This window comes from Acanthopagrus latus, chromosome 19, assembly GCF_904848185.1.
Source record: "Acanthopagrus latus isolate v.2019 chromosome 19, fAcaLat1.1, whole genome shotgun sequence".
NCBI classification, from domain to species: domain Eukaryota; kingdom Metazoa; phylum Chordata; class Actinopteri; order Spariformes; family Sparidae; genus Acanthopagrus; species Acanthopagrus latus.
The window spans coordinates 16,259-37,823 of NC_051057.1; the positions used below are offsets into that span (position 1 = coordinate 16,259).

Here is a 21,565-nt window from a genome sequence, read left to right on the forward strand (position 1 = left end):
AAAAGTACCAATACCTCATTTAATGACCATGGGATTACTGTGCTTGACTGGCCAGCACATTCACTTGAACCTGAACTCCATAGAAAATTCATGGGGTATTGTCAAGAGGAAGATGAGAGGCACAAGACCCAACAATGCAGATGAGCTGGACGCCACTATAGAAACTACCTGGGCCCCATAACACCTCAGCAGTGCCACAGGTTGATCGACTCCATGCCAAGATGAAAGATTAAAGATGAAAACAAATAAAGGCTTGAAATATTTCACTTTTTGTGTAATCAATCCACACTATATGTACACGTTTCACTTTTTACATGTAATTACTGAAATAAATTAACTTTTACAAGATATTCTAAATTATTGAAATGCACATGTACAGCTGTGATATATGCCATATGTGTGAGCATATAGTATGGTTTTTGTAGTAGCTTTGCTGCCGTGTGAACGCAGAACAAGCCAAATTTCTTTCTGGAATACAGGTTCACCCGCCACTGAGTGATAGACTAACTATTGTGTCTCCATGGTCGTTAGCACTGCCTAGCAATTTTAAGCTACTTTACCCTACTTGTCAACATCCAATGCTTGATAAAGCAGAATCTTCCAGTTCTGCAGGCCTGGTCTTTTCTTTATGGGGGTAGCAGCCACAGCTGCTCATTGTTCATTCCTTGAGCAAGAATTTCATGATTTACTAACCATATCAAACAGTGTCATTGCTACAGTGAGACACACATAAGAAACCCTGCAATGTATATCAAAGTTTTCCAACCTCAAATCTCGCCTCGTCTCATAACAGTAATGCTAGTTAGTCATAATATAATGACTTTAAAATCAATTGTTATAAATAAACGGAAGTTATAACTGAAAGTGGAGCGAGAATATATAATACTCAACCAAACTGCTGCTGACTAAGCTGGTCAAAAGAATATCATATGATCTTCATCAGTGACGTTTGGGTATAGTTTACATTGTAGCTTACTTAACTCAGCTTTAGCAATGCTAAGAGTGAATGACACCAACTTAACCAGGTTTGAAATACTTCCTTGTTATATATCAAGAGACAAAGAGTGACTTTATTTTCGAAGAGAAAGTTAAATCCTGTGAAAAAAAGTCTTGAGACTGCTGGTTCTCCATGCAGGGCAGGGCTGTACCAATGATATACTTGGCGGTGCTGACTGTCTGCTGTAGTCTGTTCTTCTCCTGTTCGATGATTGATCAAAACCAGACAGTGACTGGATTAATGTATAGTAGAACTGGATCTGCAGCTCCTGAGGCAGGTTGAAAACTCTAACAAGTGATTTACAGTTTTATGTGGAATAAGCATATTCTAGCCAGAGTATTTTATATCTTATATCATGTCAGAGTGGATCTTGTATGTAGGTGATAAAGCAACACTCGGTTAAAAAAATGTAAAGCTTACTGCTGCTGAAAACATTGTCTGGTCTGTTTTTAACAGCAAAGGGTATAAAGTATTCTGAGATTCAACAAAGACTGCCAGCATTTCCTCTGTGAATTTAACAGATCAAATGACATCTGTTTGAGATCAAGTTACACAAATGTGTGCACTATCTTCACGGTTTGATGAGAGCCTCTCCCCTTGTGCCCTACTCCTTTGCATCTGCTCCCAGTGTTACGTAAGAGCCAATGACATGTAACTTCAGGAGCACTGAGGATTTTCCTTTGTGCTCAATGCTTCTAACTTTGAAAAGAAGCGTAAACCTGTCACCCAGATGCCTCCAGGTTAAGTAGATGTAGGAGTAGAAAAAATGCATATACTTTTACCAAAACAAAAAAGCATTGCAGTACAGAGGGAGAAATATTTTTTGGTTCTTGACTTGATGCCAGTGTCAAATGAAGTCCTTGTCTGAGAGAGGGAGGTAGGGGTGGCTGCCAAAACCCAAACATCCTCTGGAGGAAAAAAGAAGAGGAGGGAGGGAGGGTGAGAGACAGACACACACAGAAACACTTTCCTAATATAGCTCGAGGAGATTTGACACCAGAATTGGATGTACTGAAGTTCAACAACCAGAAAAACCATGAGACATTTCCTTGTCGTCTGCCTTCCTCCTTTCCTGATGTTTCCCTTTGTTCTTGGGTAATTTATGGCTCTGCATGCTCTGTCTGTGGCCTTGTTAAGATAACATCACTTCTCCTCTGCAGCATCTTTATATTCTAACCAAGGAGTGAGGACAGTCCAGGAGTTTCTGCGGTAAGGACATCTCTCATCTCCTGTCAGATACACAGAGTCATACAGCCAGCAGTATGCAGTGAGGCTAAACTTTAGCACATTGTGCAGTCCTAAAATTAATTCGTACTCAACAGCTTGTTATACATCATAGGAAAATGATGGACTATTTTTATAATAATTTCATTTTTAATCAAGATGTAATTGTATTTGATCTTGGACAAAATGTTTAAACTTTAAGGTTTGATTACATTCTTAAACAACTACAACTGATTGCAAGTGCAACAGAATTATCGTTAAATCATTTTTTGCTTTCAATTAAACAGATGCATTACTTAAAGACGGCAGCATGTCAGAAACCTGCAAAACTCTTCACATCTCCATCAAACCCATAACTTTTGTACTAATCTTGGATCAACAAACATATAATATGTAAATTCTCAGTTTTACACTTGAATGATGGTGGGACTATACTAACAAACAGAGCTATAGCAATTCATGTTTATGTATTAACACCTAGAACTTTCTTGGAGACCACAATCTGCTATTCAGTAATCCGTGCTGAACTGGACTAAGCATATTCCATGACTGAAAGAACATATGTCTTCAATCAAATGAACATATGAATGTTAACATTGTAGCAGGACCTTTTCTCTCTCTGCCACTGGTTGTTCAACTTCCTATCAAATGGAGGCAGTAGACTGTAACATTTAATTTAAAAGCCCATTGTACCGTAGTTTTCTAAATACCACTGAAATCTATCTGCAATACTTTCTATAAAACCCAGATACATAACATATTCAGTATACCATTATGACAAACTATTTGTAGTATTGTAAAATTTAAAATTAGTCTTAATTATAGTGTCAGGTCAACTTTTAAGTTTAAAAAACGGATACCAAAATGTGTAGCCACTGACTGCTCTGACAGCACTGTGAGCAGCCCAACAGGAGAGAAGCTGCGTGTTGTGCTGAGTATTTATAACTGAACTCTAGTCAGGAGGCACACTGTTACTTTCTCCAGCTGTGTGGAAATCTAATGTTTTCACATCACAGATGAGGAAGAAGGGCATTAAAATGTAAGTCTGAGGCTGGATATAAGCATAATGATGCTGGCTGATAAAAAAGTTGAGTGTCCTGCTGAAGTGAAAAATCTTTAGTTATTATATTGTACTGCAAAATCAGATTTGATTGATAAGATCTTTAGTTGGGTACATCCCAAACACATCCTCCTGATATAATTTCCTGGATCTCCTGAACTGCAAAGCACCATCCATCATTATCAGCATGAGAGAATATAAATCAATCAGAGCTTTTTTTTTTCTTTTTTTTTTTACAGTGACATAGTTAGCTTATTTGCCAATAATAGCAAGTTTTTATCTTTGATTATTAAAGTCTGTGTTGAGGATTAGTCTTAGTTATCCTAGCTGTTCAAAAAGTTGGAAAAAAAATACTCAATTATTTCTTTATGCCATCTAATAGGGGATTATTGAGTTGTCACTAAGGCATACAATCTGGTTACAGAGAGCAACACTAGGTTGAGAAGACCTGAGAGTATCCTTGCAAAATGGGCTGACTGATGAGCAGACAATAATTGTTTCTGTAATGTTTTATTGCCAAGAGCTTTATAGAAAGTATAGTACATGGCACTCTTTTTTTTTTTTTTTAATCTCAGTTTATTTTTCCTCGGTTGATTTAAACATTGTTAAAAACAATATTCTAGTGTATCATCTAATGTGTAGTGTGTCTTCAAATTTAGATTGGTTCAGACTATTACTGCTTCTAATCCTGAACAGACAGACAAGTAACTACAGGTCATATTTACCATGCAAATAAGCTAGACCTCCCCTTGTGCACAACACACAGTGAATTTTGCATAGAAAGCAAAAGGATCAGAGGAAAGTTTTGATAGTGCTTGACAGCTGTACAGAAAATATGAATCAGCTAAAGGCATATGGGGAAAATATAAAAGAACAAGGAGAGTATGTTCGACAGGGTTCTGATCAGCAAAGACCAGGAGCAAAATGTGAGTACACAACAGCTGTTATTCAATATGTGTATGCATTTTTGTGCATTTTTTCGGTTACATTTAGAAGACCTACCGTATCTTAAACCTAGGGTCTACAATCCTGGAGAGCTAGCAAGAGAGTTAGCAAGATTTGAAAGTGGCACCTCCTTTAAGTATCCCCACCCCCCTATCCCGTCAGTGCTCTGTCCAAAGCCATGCCCCCACAAACTTGGCATCTGGCAGTGGGACTCAGCAGGGAGAGGCAGAGCCGACTTAGTCAACTAATTAGCCATTCTCATGGCTAAAAACAATACACAAAGAAGCTAACGTTAGCATTGAGCTAATACAAGCTACAAACGGCCCTTCACATGCCCCAAATGTCTCCACCGCTCAAATGGCATACCGATGTTGACTTGGGTCCGCAGGGCTTCAAGCTACGCTTTTTTCCAAGTAGCACTGCTCTACCATGCTGAAAAATTTAGTAGCACACAACATTTTTTTAGTAGCACAATGAAAATTCAGCAATTTTGGTAAAAACGTCATTGTCAAACAAATAAAGTACAGAACATTTTGCCCTCTTTAAACACCAACCACTTAAACACGTTTTCCCACTGAGGATTGTACTCATAAAGCTTCACAGCTACAGTGCCCCAGCTGCCTCCTGCATCACCCTCTCCCTTTCTCTGCGACAGACCCGGCTCATCTATTCCCTTGTCTACCACCTTGTTTAAAGCCCGCCCTCTTCTTCGTCCTCTTCTTCTTCTTTGTCGCTCTTGTTTCTATCTTCTTTCTTATCATCCTCTCTTGTTTTCTGAAAATAATGCGTTAGGGGGTTCATTTTCACAATGCTGACACTCTTTCACTTCTGCATTTTGTGTTTTGATTTTAGTTTTCGCACTGCAGTCTTCGCTGTGTGTGCGTGTGTGGTCACGTATCTGTTATGGAAGCACTGCATTGATTAGATCTGATTACGTAGCTACAATGCTGCACTTGCATTGGTTAGATCTGATTACGTAGCCACAATGCTGCACTTGCATTGGAGGAGACGATTCAGGTTGCCAAAAAAAAAAAAATACTGCTCAGTGCTCAAGTAAACAGCAAAATGGTGCATGTACTACAGTTTCTAACACTTTCTATAACTTCATATTTCCCAGCATTCACTTATTAATATGCCAATATCACATCCTTCTTAAATTTTGAAAGCTGATTATTCTCTGAAAAATCTGACTCAGTGTGATGAATCGGATCTCTTTAATATATGTTGCATGGAAAAAAGACTTACATACGTTCAGGTAACAACAGAACAATGGTTTATACCTCATTACATTGTTAATCATACCTTTATGCCAAACCAATGACTCTTTGATGTCTTACAGGACAATAACTGGTAGCCTATCTTTCTGTTAACACCTTAAGCAAAGGGAACTACCCCTCATATGAATTCCTGACTTGTTCTAAGACATTATTGATTCATAATTTGTTGAAATATCATAGCGCAAGGTTTTATGTCTCCATTTTACTGGTATTCAATTGGATCTTGTGATTTGAAAAAAAAAAAAAATCAGTACAGTGATAAATAGATGAGTGTCCAGAGTACCCCAGCGGCTGAAGCGGCCACTTATCAATCAGTCATTACTGATTTTGTCCAAAAAAATGTTTTTCTTGTTTTTTACTCCATTGTGGCTGGTTTCATGTCATCTTCTTTTGGGGTCTTCTGCCTTTTTGTGGGTGGCATGTCGATGACACTTTACCTACCCCTCTGTTTGCTCTTTTGCCATTGACAATAACAGTTCATTGTGAATCTTTTTTGGAGCCCAGTGTTTGCAGGCTTCTGGATTCTCAGTGACTGTTCTCATTTTGCTCTTGATCTGAAGATCAGGATTGGACAACAACAGCTATAGTGATCGACCCATTGACACAATTGAAGCCAAGATCCTCCACCAGAAGTCCTTATGACTGCCCTCTTTACTTGCCCGTCTGGCTTGTTAAAGACTGTGGTTAATCAAAGTTTACAGATGGAAGAGCCACCAGGAGGAATACGCGGAACAATATTTGGCCCAGATTGCTCAGGCCGGGAGTCAAATCATGTTCCCTCTGATTGGATGACATCTACCTCTTGAGTCACACCTGCCTCTTTAGCAATGTGTAATGATGGAAAAAAGCAAGCAGGGGCTGTGTTTTTGTGTGGATGATGTTATGACCACTTTGCTAGGGTACAGGTGAGTTCTGGTGCTTCTTGTTCAATGGGAGTTTGAATTTGGACTAATCTCACACCTAACCACGTTTTTGGCATGGTATCATTGGTTTCATGCTTTGCTGGTGCATAGAGACCCCAAGCTAGGCTTCTGGGTTTATATGTAGGCCTCTCTATTGTGTGAACATGTGATGAGACGTGATGACAAGAGTGTGTTCATGGTAATGAAGAATGTGAAGTGTAACAGTGTTGTTCACTGACATGTTTTTAAACATTTTTGGACTATGTAGCTCCATGGAACAGATGATTAAGATATATTGGGCTTTGGGAACACATAAAAGCCTTGTCAGTGACGTGATTTCATTGCTAGCTACATATCAAAAGCAAGTCATTGGAACAGTGAGCTCTTTGTTGTGTATTGTACATGTTCAGGTGTAGCAGGTCAAGTACGACTTTCAGCAGGTGGAACAGTTTCAGCTCAGCAACTTCGGGTCTCTCTTGGCCACTCAGGTTAGGCCTCACACACAGCCACACTTCAGGGTTCAGAAATTTTTTTGTGTAGAGTGGTGTCACTACACACTCACCTTTCTGCACACAAGCTCCTTCTCCCCTTTTGGCAGTGTGATGGACATACTCAACCTGTGGAATGATGACCCGGAAGAGGTTCTCTTGGACCTGGGCTTTGGCTGTGACGAACCTGACCTCTCTGGACGTATCCCAGCTCGATTCATCAACCATCAGTCCCAGGCAAAAGGAATTAACCTCCAGGTTTTTCTGGAGGCCCAAAAGGACCGGCTGGACCTCGAGAATCCTGATGTCAGCAGTAAGTCTCACTTTTAGCATTCTCATTGTTCCAGTCGGCCACAAGACTATTTGATCCAATGCTGACAGATCTATGTCAAAAATACACTAATGTAAGTGAAGCCAGGTATAAGTGTAAGGATCCCAGCCCAGACAAGGTAAGCCCAGATCAAGTGAACAAATGTATATGGTTAGGGCAACTGATATGTAGCTGATTTCTATCAGGAGAAACAACTAGATAAAGCTCAAATAATCACTTATTCTAACAGAACAAATGTCACGTTTAAGTCTCAACAGAAAGGCTTTGGTGTTAGATTCACAGCAAGGAAGATCCCATTGTGGAGTCCGAACAATGGTGATTTTGATGGCAGATGACTCTGCTGAAACTAGTAGACTGATGAGTCTGATGAAATAATATATATAAGATAATATAACATAATTTAAACCTTTCATTCATTCGCTATGAACAACTACAGTTCCTGCTGAAAATACAGTGTGAATGCTGAAATGCTTCCTTACCAAAACCAATGCACTGGTATGAATTCGATGCTCAACATTGGCCTCTGTATATGTGTCTGATACTGTTTGGATGCACTCTTTCCTTTTTTTCCCCCCATCTCTCCTTGCCAATAAGAAGCAAGCTAAGAAACTGTGATGGAAAAATTCCTTTTCATTATGGGTTGATGAATTTTGAACTATTTTGTTGAATATGATTTCTTAAAAACATTTATCTAACTTGCTTCATGTGACTGATATCTTATGCAAATGCATGAACACCTAAACTCTGCCCTATATGATTGTAACAGAGTCACGAACCAGCCAAAACTCAGATAGAAAGTCGTCTTCTTGTCTTATGTTTTATGTCTGATAATTTTATGCTTTGCACAGAGTCCCAGGTCATGCGTCATGAAGTTTTAACTTTACGTCTTGTGTCGATGAGAAGCCTGTCTGATTGGGATAGTCGTATGTACGTGTGTGTGTAGCTTAATCACTGCTGGCACCGAGAGTGCTTGTCTCTTCCCCTGACTTTGTTGATATCTGTGTATAAAATTGTGAACACTCCTTTACTCGGGGCTCATTCACTCAGCTCATGAATTTGACTGTGTGGTGAGTCCATCTGCAGATGGTTGGATTAAACTTACCGAAAAGACAGATCTGACTTTACTCTTTGATTGACAGAAATTTCCACCACAAAACCAAATTACGTGACATGTTCTGTCTGTTGGATCGCCTCATTTCAGTACTGTGGAAAGTTGACAGGTGACATTACCAATCCAGGAGGTCTGCATCCTTTTCTGCAGCATTAGGTGCAAAAACGGCATGATGACAGATACCTTACTTTTGGATAAACAAGTGACTCCATTCACTTTAACCAGCAGACACATGCAGAAGCCAGTGAGCTCTTTAGTAGACAGCTGTGGGCAAAGCCCAGAGCTTCATGACTCCTTGAATTGAGGATTGGCCCTCCTGTGTTGTGTCATTCATTTATGGAGGGGTTGTTTTGTGTCCCAAATGTACAAATCTGTGTATTCTTAGCTGCACTGAACATCATAAAGCTACCTAACTGTTACACTTAATGGGGAAACTTTATGAGGACCCAGGACGCAGAAACACAGGGGAGGCAGGATAGGGGAAACGTGAAAAGTGAGCTTAATTACATAAAGATGAAACTACAAAAACCAAGAGGACCAAAAAACTAAGTAACAATCAAAATGCTTGAATTACAACAGAAAAGCAAAGTTCAAATCAAATTAAAAAAAGAAATGAAAGTCCAAACATACCAAAGGGGGAGATACAGGAGGAGACACTGAAGGAAACAAGAGAACATCAAGGATAGACAGAGGCTGACAGAATCACAGGGTAGATCATGGAACAAACTGAAAGGTCAGGTAGGCGAGAGAGCAGAAGGTCAGGGTAAGGGCAGTGACCAATCAGGAGACCTGGGGCCACAGCAGAAACCCACTGGAACCCGTAGCAAAGGCTTGGACTCTCAGGAGGCCATCAGAGAAGCAAAGGCTGGGACCCTCAGGAGGCCATCGTAGAAGGCGAAGTCAAAGGCTGACACCCTCTGGAGGCTGGCGACAAAGTGGGGAAGCACTGGTGGGCATTTGCTGGACAGGCGCTGGTTGACTTGGGCATTGACGGGGAAAGTCTGTCCACTGTCGACTTGGACACCTGCGGAGAACCGATGGCAGTAGCAACACTGGCAGGGGCAATGGTCGGCCTGGAAACCGATAGAGACGCACTGGTAGCTGTCGGCCTGGAAGCTGGGAGGGACACTGGTAGCTGTCGGCCTTGGAGCCAATGGAGGGACACTGGCAGGTGTCCAGTGGCCTGCTGACTGAAAACCGCTGGCAGGAGTTGGAGCGGACAGGAGGCTAACCGGCTGATGGCGAGCTAGCACCAGAGCTGACGGGAGGCTACCAGGTGGATGGCTAGCAGCTAGCACCGCCCTGCTACTCATCCATAAGCCACTTCAGTATCTTTGCCTATCATACAAATCCCAGGGTATCCTGGACCTCCTTAAATGAGGGCCTATGAAACAGCTCCTCCTCAAAATCTGAGATGGCCTGAAGCGCACCCACTCAGTTTTATCCTGCCACTCAGACAAGCAGACCATGTGTCTTGAATGCCCACATGTGTGCAAATGTCTGCTGGGTCGATAATTAAGGTCAGTTTGCTCTATTACACTTAAGGGGGAAATTTCATGAGAACCCAAACACAGACACACACAGGAGGTAGGATAGGGGAAACAAAAAGCAAGCTTTAATTTACACAAAGCAAGAACTACAAAAAGCAAGAGAACTAGACAAACCAAACTGAGTAACAATTAAAAGGCTCAAAGTGCAACAGAATGCAAAGTTCAAATCAAATACAAAAATCAAGGAATCAAAATCCAAACATACCAAAGGGGGAGACACAGGAGGAGACACTGAGGGAAACACTAGAGAACATCACTGATAGACAGCTGACAGAAAGTGTGTATCACGGAACAAACTGACAAACATGAGGGAGAACAAAGACTATAAACACATACACTAATGGGAGGATGAGGAACAGGTGAGGTGAGTGAGGAAGGAAAATGACAGGTGAGGTAATACAACGGCAAAACACAAAGGAGGAACTGAAAAGCACGAAGAGACACACAAGGGCATGGTTTCAAAATAACACTGGAAAAAAACCCAATAAAAGCCGGGATCCTGACAATAACTGTTTATGCCTGGGTGTTTTGTCCTTAGGATGGAAAAAATTCTGCCTCAGTGTGTTGGAAAGTGTTGTGTTGTGTTTAAAGTGAACCAGGATATGATGTTTATTAAAGATCCTCCAGAGTTTCTCAGTTGTTCCCGCAGCATAGTGACGATGTTGTTACACTGCCTACAATACGCTTAGAAGTGAGCATCTTCTGAGAGTGGTGGTTGTTATTCTCACTTTTGTAGCTAATGTACGTAAGTATTTAGTAACCCCTGGTCAAAAAGATTAAGTGCAGTAATTTGTATGTGTAGTCACAGATGAAGATCTGTTTTTAAGGAAAACATAAATGTGTGAACCCCCCCGTCCCAATTGTAGACTTGGTTGCGCCCACCCTAGGGTATTAAACCATTTGCCCGCCCTCGCGGTGTACCAGCATACTGAAATGGAGCGCACCTCAGTACTGACATCAACATAACATAACATAAGCTAAGTGACAGGTAGGAAACTGTATGAACTTGTAGCTTGTGCTGTAGCTCAGCGGTTAGAGCTGGTCGGCTAGTGTTTGGAAAGTTGATGGTTCAAATTCCGCCTCCCCTGGGCTGAACTGAGCTGCATGTCAAAGTGTCATTGAGCAAGATATTGAGGATCCTGTGATGAGCTGGTGACTTGTCAAGGGTGTACCCTGCCTTCGCCTGGAGACAGCTGGGATTGGCTCCAGCAATAAACCCTTTAAAAAGGGATAAAGCAGTTACAGATGATGACATTATTGCTTATTGCAGTATTACTGGCCATTGGCTGTTGTGATGAAGACATTTCCCCATTTGCGGGGCAACTAAAACAAATTATGACTCTGATTCTGAAGAGGTGGCCCTGATCTGGCTCTCTAGAAACTTACGAGTGAATCACAGTAGCTCTGCCCACTGTTTTAGTCAGTGGGTGCATGCTCTACCAATTGAGCTACTGGGACACTCCAGAGGTGTAAGGTATTTTAACATCTAGTGTCTGTCAAACTTTCAAAGAAAGTCTGACAAGTGGTGCCAGAATTTTTAAACTCAGAAAAAGGTTTTTTCAGACTCTAAGTGCTTCACTAGGAATAATCCTGGTACAACTAAGGGCATTAAACATTATAAAGGGACAGCGGTTGTAATTGCTCAATACATTGAAAAATAATTCAGACATTGTTGCAGGTGTGAGCCATCAAAATTCACCACTGTATATATATATATATGTGTGTGTGTGTGTGTGTGTCATGTTTTGGTTGACTACTATTTTGGGAGATTAATATAAGAAAAAGGCCAGCAAAGTTCAGTAGCATCAGGTAGGAAAACTGATCGCAGTTGTTGTTGATTTTCCTCAAGCATTAATGGAGTTTCAATTTCTTCCACCTCTTCCCAGACGAGAAAGGCAAACACCACAAGCTCACAAGTCTCGTCACATCCACGGGAAGTGAGAGTGTCAGTCACCAGCTGATCTGCAAGTTGAACTCCTGTAGCAGTCAGTCAGCAGGAGTTCAACTTGAACGTGCCCATTACACGTGTGAAGACGGAGATGCTTCACACACTAAACTGCCCTCTTGGGAGCCCAAACACGCGCTAAAGTGCCCTCTTGGGAGCCAATACATGCGCTAAAGTGCCCTCTTGGCAGGCAAAACGCGCGCTAAAGTGCCCTTCTTTTTGCCCCTGCTCTTCAAAAAGTCTGTGCACGCCACTGATGTTGAGGTGTCCATTGAATAATAAGAAAGGGGTGCACTGTAGTGCTAATGATGTGTTTGGCCTCTCTCACCTCCCAAGATACTCAAAGGATGTTTGTGATCACACATTTACAAATTGATTGTACATTTTCCCTTGTGAAGTAGAGTTGCTAATTCTCAGAAGAATTTTAGACTTAGCTTACATGCAGCATGGAGAGAAGACCCAAAGTGTTCTCTCCAGTCTTCCGTGTTTCATTTCTATTAAAAGTCTCTCCTAATGAAGCGTAGCTTAAAAGTTTAGTCAAGACGACTTTATGAATGTCCTCTAAGTTTCCTAATCTTCTCCAGGTCATTCTCTATTTCATCCAATCACAACCTGTCATGTTTCTGATGTGTATCAGTAATATTATCAGGCCACTAATGTACAGTAACTGACAAGGGCAAATGTGTTTCAATTTAAGAAAATGAATGCAAATATACAAAACACAAGCAAATGAATTGAACATTTGCATGCATGTGGACCCTTTAGGAAATGTACTGCAAATATAAACAACATGACCAAATACAGGATTGTGCTGCAAAGTCCAAAAACACATTTATAAGGAAAATGTGAATATACAAAAGATGATTCAAAGTCAAAAACCCAGTTGCCACAACAGAGGTGGCCCAGCACTCTAGGGGTGGGGCACCCTCCAGCAACTCCAAGAACCAGGACATTATTCTTCTAACAGAAATCACATGCAAACAGACTAAACATAAACAAACACATTTTCATCAATTTGACAGTATATGACCAGTATTAAGAAAATGCACTGCAAATATACACAGCGTATACAGGACCATATACAGGAATGCGCTGCAATGGCTCAAAACACCTCTACTAGAAAACACATGAAAATACAGAAATGATGCAAAGAAGTCCCCTGACTGGGATCCAACAGGAGGCTGTTAGTCTTGAGCCATGCAGTATGGTATGGCGTTGTATCAACACGTAAATAAACCACTTCTGCTGTTTATCTGATCATCTCTTCTGATTGGCCTTTATCGAGACCACTGTCCATTTAACCAAAGAGACCACCAAGCACTATTTAAAAGAAACACAATTTGACATCGATCTCTGGCTAGTCTTAAACTGCAGCTCGTTTGCCTTTTTTTGGCTGGAAAATGAATTCATAATTGAATGGCATTGGGGAAAGCAATGTTACAGCAGTATTCTTCTCTGTCACAATACACCGGAGACATTGTTTTTTGTAATTTTTAATCCAGTGATTATTAATTGGACCAACAACTATTTCAAATGTAAATGATGTCTAAATTATGCAATTTACGACCCAAAATTATGTACACATGCATGGGTGTACATAATAACACTATACATCTGTAACCACAAGCCATTGTCAGTGTCTGTAATTTAAGATCAGCACCATAGTTGTTATTTTTCCAGGACATGGATAGATGTGTGTCTGCGTAATAACTATTATACAAATATTAACATAATGCACAGCTTACTTTTAAAACTTGAAGCCAAAATTTCAAGTTGGTGGTGATGTTGGGGTGTTGTTGATTAGCATAGTTGGTGGTACTTCGTGATAAGATGGTTATGGCAGTGCTGATGGTGTCTGATTATTTTCTCTGTGACATTAGGTGTTGGAAGAAATGGTTTAAAAATGTCAGATCCAGTATAATATCAGTGCATGATGCTGTATTTTGACCCTGTAATATCTCTTCTCTTCTGTCTCCTTCAGATCGTTTTAAACAGCTTGAGGTTCTCCAGCACGTAACTACAGCCTTTTCCTCTTTGATGGGGTCCTCCTGCTCCCCTGTTGGAACATCCCAGGGGAAAGAACTGCCTCCTGAAGACCAGGAGAAAAGGAGGCGTATAGGCATGCTGTTCAGACGAGCATCAAAAAAATCACTCAGCAGAATCCACAAAAATAAAACCCAGGATCCACTAACACCTTCTTCCACCTCTCCTACCTGTGCTTCACCTGAATCACTGCAACTTCCACCTACCCATGGAGAAAAGAGAGTCAGTCTTGGACTTCAGGAGAAGGTGTGTCTTTGTCCTCTGGCAGAAGAGCAAGGAGCTGGTCCAGACCCCCAATCCCAGCCTCTGGTGGCTTCTTTGGCAGCCCAAGAATGCACACCACAACCCCGGCCCCTGAGAGGAGGTCACCCTGTGACAGCAAAAACGTCTTCACAAAGGAAGAAGAGTGTCTCGCAGATTTCATCAATTGAAACTGAGGCAAGTTGCACAGCAACTACAGTCTTTGGTTATCATACATGTGAAGTTAATGTGTTCAGGCTGGAACTCTTGCCAAACATATGAAGTCTGGGGGGCAGATTTGACCGTGCATAGTAAAGTTCCAGCAGCTTCCTCTTTCATGGCAAATTATTTACCTTTGCAACTGTGCCTTGGCCACGTGCTTCAACAAAAACCTTTTAATAACCTGTTATGTCAAACGCATTGAGATTAACCTTACAGAACTTTAAGTCCACAAGGTAAACTCTGTAGGGGCAGATTGTAAAGGTCCAAACAGTAAATAATAAATATTTTTTCTTCTCTTAATAGATTAAGGAAAAAAAATCAGATTGGTGGACTTCATGTTGGTTATCATACATGTGAAGTTTGGTGCAGATTCAACCATGCACAGTAGAGTAAAAGATATATATATATATATATATACCATATTTTCACGACCATAGGGTGCACCGGGTTAGAGGGTGCGGTTTCAGTTACGGGTGCTTTTTCTGTATTTAACAAATACATAAGGCGCACTGGACCATAGGGCGCAGGCATGGTAAAACACACCGGTAAAACATGCATGCTAATGTGTGTATTTAAAAAGGCAGCGGGAGCAAAACTGAGTTTGGTTGTGCTTTATTGAAATCCTGGCCCGGATGGAAAGATGGCACCGTTTCATGAAGCGAAAGCACCAAGACGGACCTCCTTGAAAATGTTCAATTTTCATTTCTTCCGCTAGCGTTACTGCCCTTAGTCATATGGTGACTGTAGAGACGCTTCTTCCAGCTGTCCTTTGACCGGCAATCCATTGCTCGAGTCAGTCTTCCAACTCGGGCCATCTCGCCTTGTGTCCGTGGAAACTCAGCTGCGTCTTCTTGACCTGTCGCAGCTCGTTTTCCATCTTCCTCCACTTGCGAACCATGGATTCATTGATATTGTATTCCCTCGCGGCTGCTCGATTCCCATGTTCCACCGTGTAACTGACAGCTTTCAGTTTAAACTGTGCTTCATAAGCATGTCTCTTTGCCATTATCGGGGTTGCCAAAACAATGACGCACATACCGGCACAACGTTCTCATCTAGTCCTCTGTTACGTCCGCCTTACAACAACAACAATAACGCTCACACTTTACCCTTCAACGTTCTCATGTAATCCGCCTTACAAAAAAACAACACATTAGGTGCACTGCACTATAGGGCGCGCCGCACATTTTGGAGAAAATTTGAGACGTTTAGGTGCGCCTTATGGCCGTGAAAATACGGTATATATATAGATATAGAGATAGAGATAGAGAGAGAGAGAATATATATATATATATATATATATATATATATATATATATATAGAGAGAGAGAGAGAGAGAGAGAGAGAGAGAGAGAGAGAGAATATACAACCCGGATGCGAGAGGACGCTGGCGTTAATATCGCCGCTTCTCGATCTGTTACAAAACAGCTTTTTTCTGTTGAAAGAAGAAAGCAAAGTTGTCTTTACAAGCAGAGGTGAAAAAGTGAGTCCATGGAGCCAATTCTTCAGGTGTGCAGACTTCAAAGGCACACCTGAAGAATTGGCTCCATGGACTCACTTTCCTCCGCTGATTAGCTGTTAGCCCCACTGATCAACTGTTAGCCTCAACGATCAGCTGTTAGCATAGCAATGCTAACTTATAAGCAGACGTACTCAATGCTCTGTGGGCTGTCCATTGCTGCCCCGCGGGTCCTCCCTCCACCACAACCTCCGAGTTGTTCACCGCCTGGCTCGGTTGTCTCTCTCGTTGTACCTTAACAGCTTTTGGATGAAAAGTTATTGAAAGCTTGAATTTTTATCGAACGGCATGGCCATGATGGCGTGGAAGTATGAATGATTCACCATAAAACAGGAAGTTGTTGTATCTCATCTCAACTGTATCTCAATACATGATTGAATCTGCACCAAACTTCAGAATTTTTATAAGTCTCCTGTTCTGGAAAACTGGAAATGACATTTTTACTTGCCGATGAAGAATCTCAGTCATCCAGGTCAAAGTGCCATACTGAAGGCAACTGGACTTGTTTCACTTCCTTCAAGACATGTCACCTCTCATCAAAGAGGTTTCATCAGTTCTGAAGTTGCCTAAATATAGTACTATTTTTTTATACTTCTTACTGCAAACCCAGCAGCTGGTTTGACATACCTGCATGAATATTCGGTACACATTTGTTTGCCTAATAAAAGTCTCTTGGTGGCACAACTGTAACCCAATAGGAAGTCAGCCATTGTCAATTTACAGGGTTTTTTTCATTTTAACAAACTCATCCTAACCCAATTGCCAATTAACATCTGTGTCATAGAAGTTATCAAAAGCTTGAGTCTTTGTTGAATGGCATTGCCATGGCAGGATGGGGAAGATCAATGTTTCGCTATAAAACCGGAGGTTGCTGTTATATCAATGTGCATGGTTGAATCTGCATGAAACTTCACATTATGATAACCAACACTTTCTTAAATTATTTGGTTTACCTTTTGGACCTTTACCATCTGCCCCTACAAAGTTTACCTTGTGGACTTCAAGTTCTGTAAGGGTAATCTCAATGCCTTTGACATTGGTTATTAAAAGGTTTTCGTTGCACCATGTGGCCAAAGCCTGGCTGCAAGGGTAAATAATTTGCCATGAAAGAGGTAGCTGCTGGAACTTAACTGTGCATGGTCAAATCTGCCCCCAAACTTCATATGTTTGGTAAGAGTTCCAGCCTGAGGATATTAACATGCACATATTCACTTGCAGTCATAGCAACCCCTAGTGGCAACAAGAAATGCATTTATTTTTCTATGTCTTTGTACTCTCTTTACACTTTACAGGTTGGCCAGATTGGCCAGGTCCACCTTAGATTTGCTCAGAAAAGCCTTAGTGCCATGATGATGGCGTGCACTGTCCATTTTGACTTGCAAATGCAGCCTTCTTTTACCTCTTTTTGGAGGATGCGCCGCTACTACCCTTAGCGGCTTCCTATATACCAAGATTCTTTGCGCACCCGAAATAGAAGACAGAAAGTAAGAAATGGCAACATCTTGTGGTGTAGATCATCACTCTTGCGGGCCTGGGCAACAGAAATCATGACAAGGGGGCGGGAACATCTGGTGATGCACCCAGGATATGCTCTGAAGGGCTAGACCGTCACATTTCACAACGGTTGACGTAGCCTTCAAAGGTCTCTCCGAAGGACTCACCTTCAAAGGCCGCAAAGGCTAGGTCCTTTGAAGGATGCAGACCCTAAATTGAGACACAGTAATTGTTGATTCTTCCCCACATTTTACATGTTTGATTGCTGTCCTGCCCAAAACACTTTTTGCCTGTCTTTTTCTTGTCACAAACTGAAAAATGCTGACATTGTGTATCCACTTGAAGAAGGTGCAGGTTTTAATATATTTTCTGTTGTAGTCAGTACTTACTTCCCTGTAAAGTTTATTAATGTTTTATGTCATTCCAGATAAACAGTTTTGAGGAAAATAGTGTCACTGGGAGCTACATGGGAGCAGTAAATAATTTAGGTAGGTCTTACATTTTAACTCACTTTCAATCATCCCTGCTTTAAAGTGCAAGCACACATTTTATCACAACAGTACCTATCTGAGAGCTAAATGAAACTGTCAACACTTATACTGTATGTCACAGGTTTCCTTACAGGACAAGATGCTACTTCTATCATTGTCCTCTCTCTCTCTCTCTCTCTCTCTCTCTCTCTCTCTCTCACACACACACACACACACACACACACTTATCCTCTAATGAGCAGCTTAAAAAGAAGCAATATGCCCACTTATTCTAAAATAGTGAACTATTGCTTTAGTTTGAAAATCACGGGGTGTTGTGTTATGATTATGATATGCTTTCCCTCCTTCCTTTTGTTTTCCCTTTCCTCACTTGTATGTGTAAGAAATGCCAAGTGTAATGCGGATCGACAGCTACCAGTCAGACAGCAGCAGTTTTCCAGAGGAACTCTCAAACCCCTCCCTCTCTCAGGCATCACCAGGACCTGATCTCATTAAGGTCTCCCTACTTACTACTGCATACTCACTTCTCTCACAAGACCCCAACTTGATGGAGGTCCAGTGCTAAATTATGGTACCCTTTAAATCAGTCACTCTGACTTTATGACAGAATGGACTTGGTCATTAAAATGGGTGGTATATTGTATACAAGATATATATAATAGTAACTGAGTACCTGTTTGACTGTATTGTTTTTTGATTGCAGGCTCTGTCTAGCCGGTCAGGAGGGAGCAATGACAGCAAGAGCCATAACAGGCCTGGCTCACCGCTTTTTCACACCTACCCATCGTTCCTGCTCTCCTCATCTCTAACCTCTCCTGATGACAAATCTGTCCTTTCCTCACCCTGTCCTTCACCAGGGCATTCACTAGTCCTTGAGCCTCACTTGTGTCCTGTCTCATTGTGTCTCCCAAAATCTGACCCGCAATTGTCAGAGATGGAGAAACCACCAGATCAGAGCCAGTTTCAACCTGCTTCGTTGCTTACATTGGTATGCAAGTACATTTCTGAGTTACAAATCATAACGAAATTCCAATCTCCTGTCCTCGTCCCTCATGTGCTCTCTAGTGAGGATAACGATGCCCTATCCCCCAACTTATGTACTCTTTCTAATGACTCTGAAGGTACAGCATGCCTTCCAAGTTCCCCTCTACCTGCCACATCACTTTCACCCTCTCCAAATTGTGATCATTCTGCCTTGGATGTCACATCTTCTGCCCAGTCTAACTTGAGTCCAGGGAACACAAGGTCAGGATGGCCTGAAGTTGCTTCTCATGAATATGCCATCTCTGCTTCCTCACGTTTGTCACCCTATACCACTCCTGGTTTTCATCATCCATCCTCTTCACCATCTCCCCCACTATTTCAATCCCTGTCACGGAATACAGAAAACAATAAAAAAGATTCTGTCATTACCATATGCCTCTCTGATCCAGCTACCAATACATGGAAGAAAGAGGACAAGGGCAATCCCTTATTTCCATCCTGTCACTCTAAATTTAAAAGGAAGCGTACCGCACTGCCTTGCCTGTCGCATAATGCTTCCAATCCAATATGTCAGTCTGATTTGTCATCACAGTCACAGGATCCACATGATCTTATAGATTCAGCTGTTGAAAGAATTTCAGACCTAACAGAGCAATCCATCTCCCAACAAAACAGATCATGTCCTCTTGATGATTGCAGAGACCCTGCTCCAGAATCACCTGTCCCAGATAATATTCATGTTAAAATGGATCACCTCTCATTGGAATCAAATGATACCCTTCAGATGAATAGAAAGGGACTGGTAGGGGGTGACAGATATACTGACACTTTGCAGACTCGGGATGCTCTCGTATATAACTCAGATAGGGAGTCTTCTGCTGGTCTGTCAGAGCCTTCTTGTTCAGTGTCTAAAGAAGTATGTAACCAAAAAGAAATAGATCCACAGGTCCACTCCTGTAGTTTGCATGAAGTTTCAACTAAAGTTAAATCGGAAGAGTTAAGAAAGGCCTGTCAATTGGGAATTAATGGCACAGAAAGTGAATCACTTAGAGGTGCTTTAGCTTTCCATGATGACGTTATAGAGGCACAGAGCATAACTAAAGTTAAACCAAAGGATCTGATTGAGATTGACAGTTTACATCTGGTATTTCAAACTTCAGTGGATGGCTCTGAAGGTGAAAATGGAGATCTAGATGTCATTTTTCAGCAGCTTGATACTGAAGGGAGAGTCTATTGGGCAGAACCAATCAATATTTCCAATCCAACTCCGGTGCTTGAGGAGTCATGCAGCATTGAAACTTCAGATGGCCCTCCTGAAACACATTGGCCAAGAGGACCAGAAGCTCAAGATTCATTTTCATCCACAGACAGAGCTATGCCTTTCTCTTATTCATCCTTATCAACAGTTGACACTGAACAAACCGCAAGAAGTGGAACTTCCTTCACAGATACACCCCCCTCCTTCATTCTAGCCCCCTTTGAAATCCCAGACCTCAAGCCACCAGGCTGCTCTGTTTCTGTTCAGATGTCTTCATCTCCATCTTCTCATATTGTCCATAGGAAGGATATTCCCTATATGAGTGAATCAAAACGCACTCTTCTCCATAGTGTTCTACCTTTAGACACTTCAACCCCTTTCCGTGCTGTCCAGTCATGGACAGATCTGCAGATTCAAGGAAACACCGTCACCAAGAAATTATCACATGGAGCTCTTCATACAGTCCCAAAGTTTGCCGCATCCACAGCTGCCTCAGAAACGACTCAAAGACCTACGTTGATTTTCTCTTCATCTTCGTCTTTCCCTCTGCTGTCTTACGATGAGCAGTCACATGACTGTCTCCCTGGGATGGCTAGAAATTACAATGCTATGTCAATCTCTGTGGATAAAGAGCTGTGGCCTGGTGAAGAGGAGGTGGACAGGAGTGAAAATGTGGACAAGGACAAGCTTTGGGAGGGCAATCAAGTAGCCACCATGCCATGCTACTGCACCTGTGACCATCAGAACAACAAGCAACACACTCTAGGACACATTGCTGTAAGTAATACGCTACCTGTTCAAATACAAGAATCATGTGTGTCGCATAGCACTTGAAATCTGGTTTAGTCAATGGTCTAATGGGTCTGAATGTTATGTATAGTTTAAAATTATTTTGCTGAAGTTTTTCATGTTTAACAGTATAAATACTTGCTCAGTTATATATGGGTAATGCTAAATGTATATAGCCCTTCTGACATCAAAGCTACTGTCATTAACCTGTATTTTTGTTTCTATTTGGTCTGATAATTTTCAAGATCATGGAATAACAATTTTAACTGCACACATGTAATAGTATATGGATGCAGTGAGGAGTTCCAAAACAGCCTTGAACTGACACACTCTTTTCAAAAAATTCACAATAAAAAAAAGTTATGCTACCTTCAAAAAAATCTATGAATATCACTGAAGTGATTGCTTGAGTTGGACATACCAAAATAAATGTCAAAAAGTCTTATTAGATGAGGTTTATTTCACCCAAATGTTAGTTACATTTGACTAACAAATCAGATTTGTAATATTTACTTAATATTTTCTGTAAATTGTTGTTGTATTTAAGTATTTATGGGTATGATGGGTTTTGAATATCAGGATATTAAGGGTGTTGTTCTCTATCAGGAAAGTAAGGTGTAACAAAATATTAGCTTAATGTATAAATATCCATATGAACATAGATTACAAGGCAGGTACTTCCCTTGCTGCTACA

General features: G+C 41.2%; 2 protein-coding genes across 2 annotated transcripts in view; both read left to right on the forward strand.

Moving 5' to 3' along the window:
• The first annotated feature begins 2,152 nt into the window (after positions 1-2,152).
• itprid1 (ITPR interacting domain containing 1) lies at positions 2,153-20,017 on the forward strand. Its single transcript, XM_037079913.1, has 8 exons — positions 2,153-2,206; positions 6,816-6,893; positions 7,004-7,206; positions 13,812-14,311; positions 17,777-17,837; positions 18,224-18,336; positions 18,544-19,626; positions 19,985-20,017. The coding sequence occupies exons 3-8, from the start codon at positions 7,008-7,010 to the stop codon at positions 20,015-20,017; spliced, it is 1,989 nt and encodes a 662-aa protein (XP_036935808.1). The 5' UTR covers positions 2,153-2,206; positions 6,816-6,893; positions 7,004-7,007.
• LOC119008869 overlaps positions 19,644-21,565 on the forward strand; it is a 33,749-nt gene continuing 31,827 nt past the window's right edge. Inside the window, exon 1 of the mRNA XM_037079577.1 lies at positions 19,644-20,859. Coding sequence (XP_036935472.1) covers positions 20,200-20,859 — 660 coding nt within the window. The 5' untranslated portion in view covers positions 19,644-20,199. The remainder of the gene's footprint in view (positions 20,860-21,565) is intronic.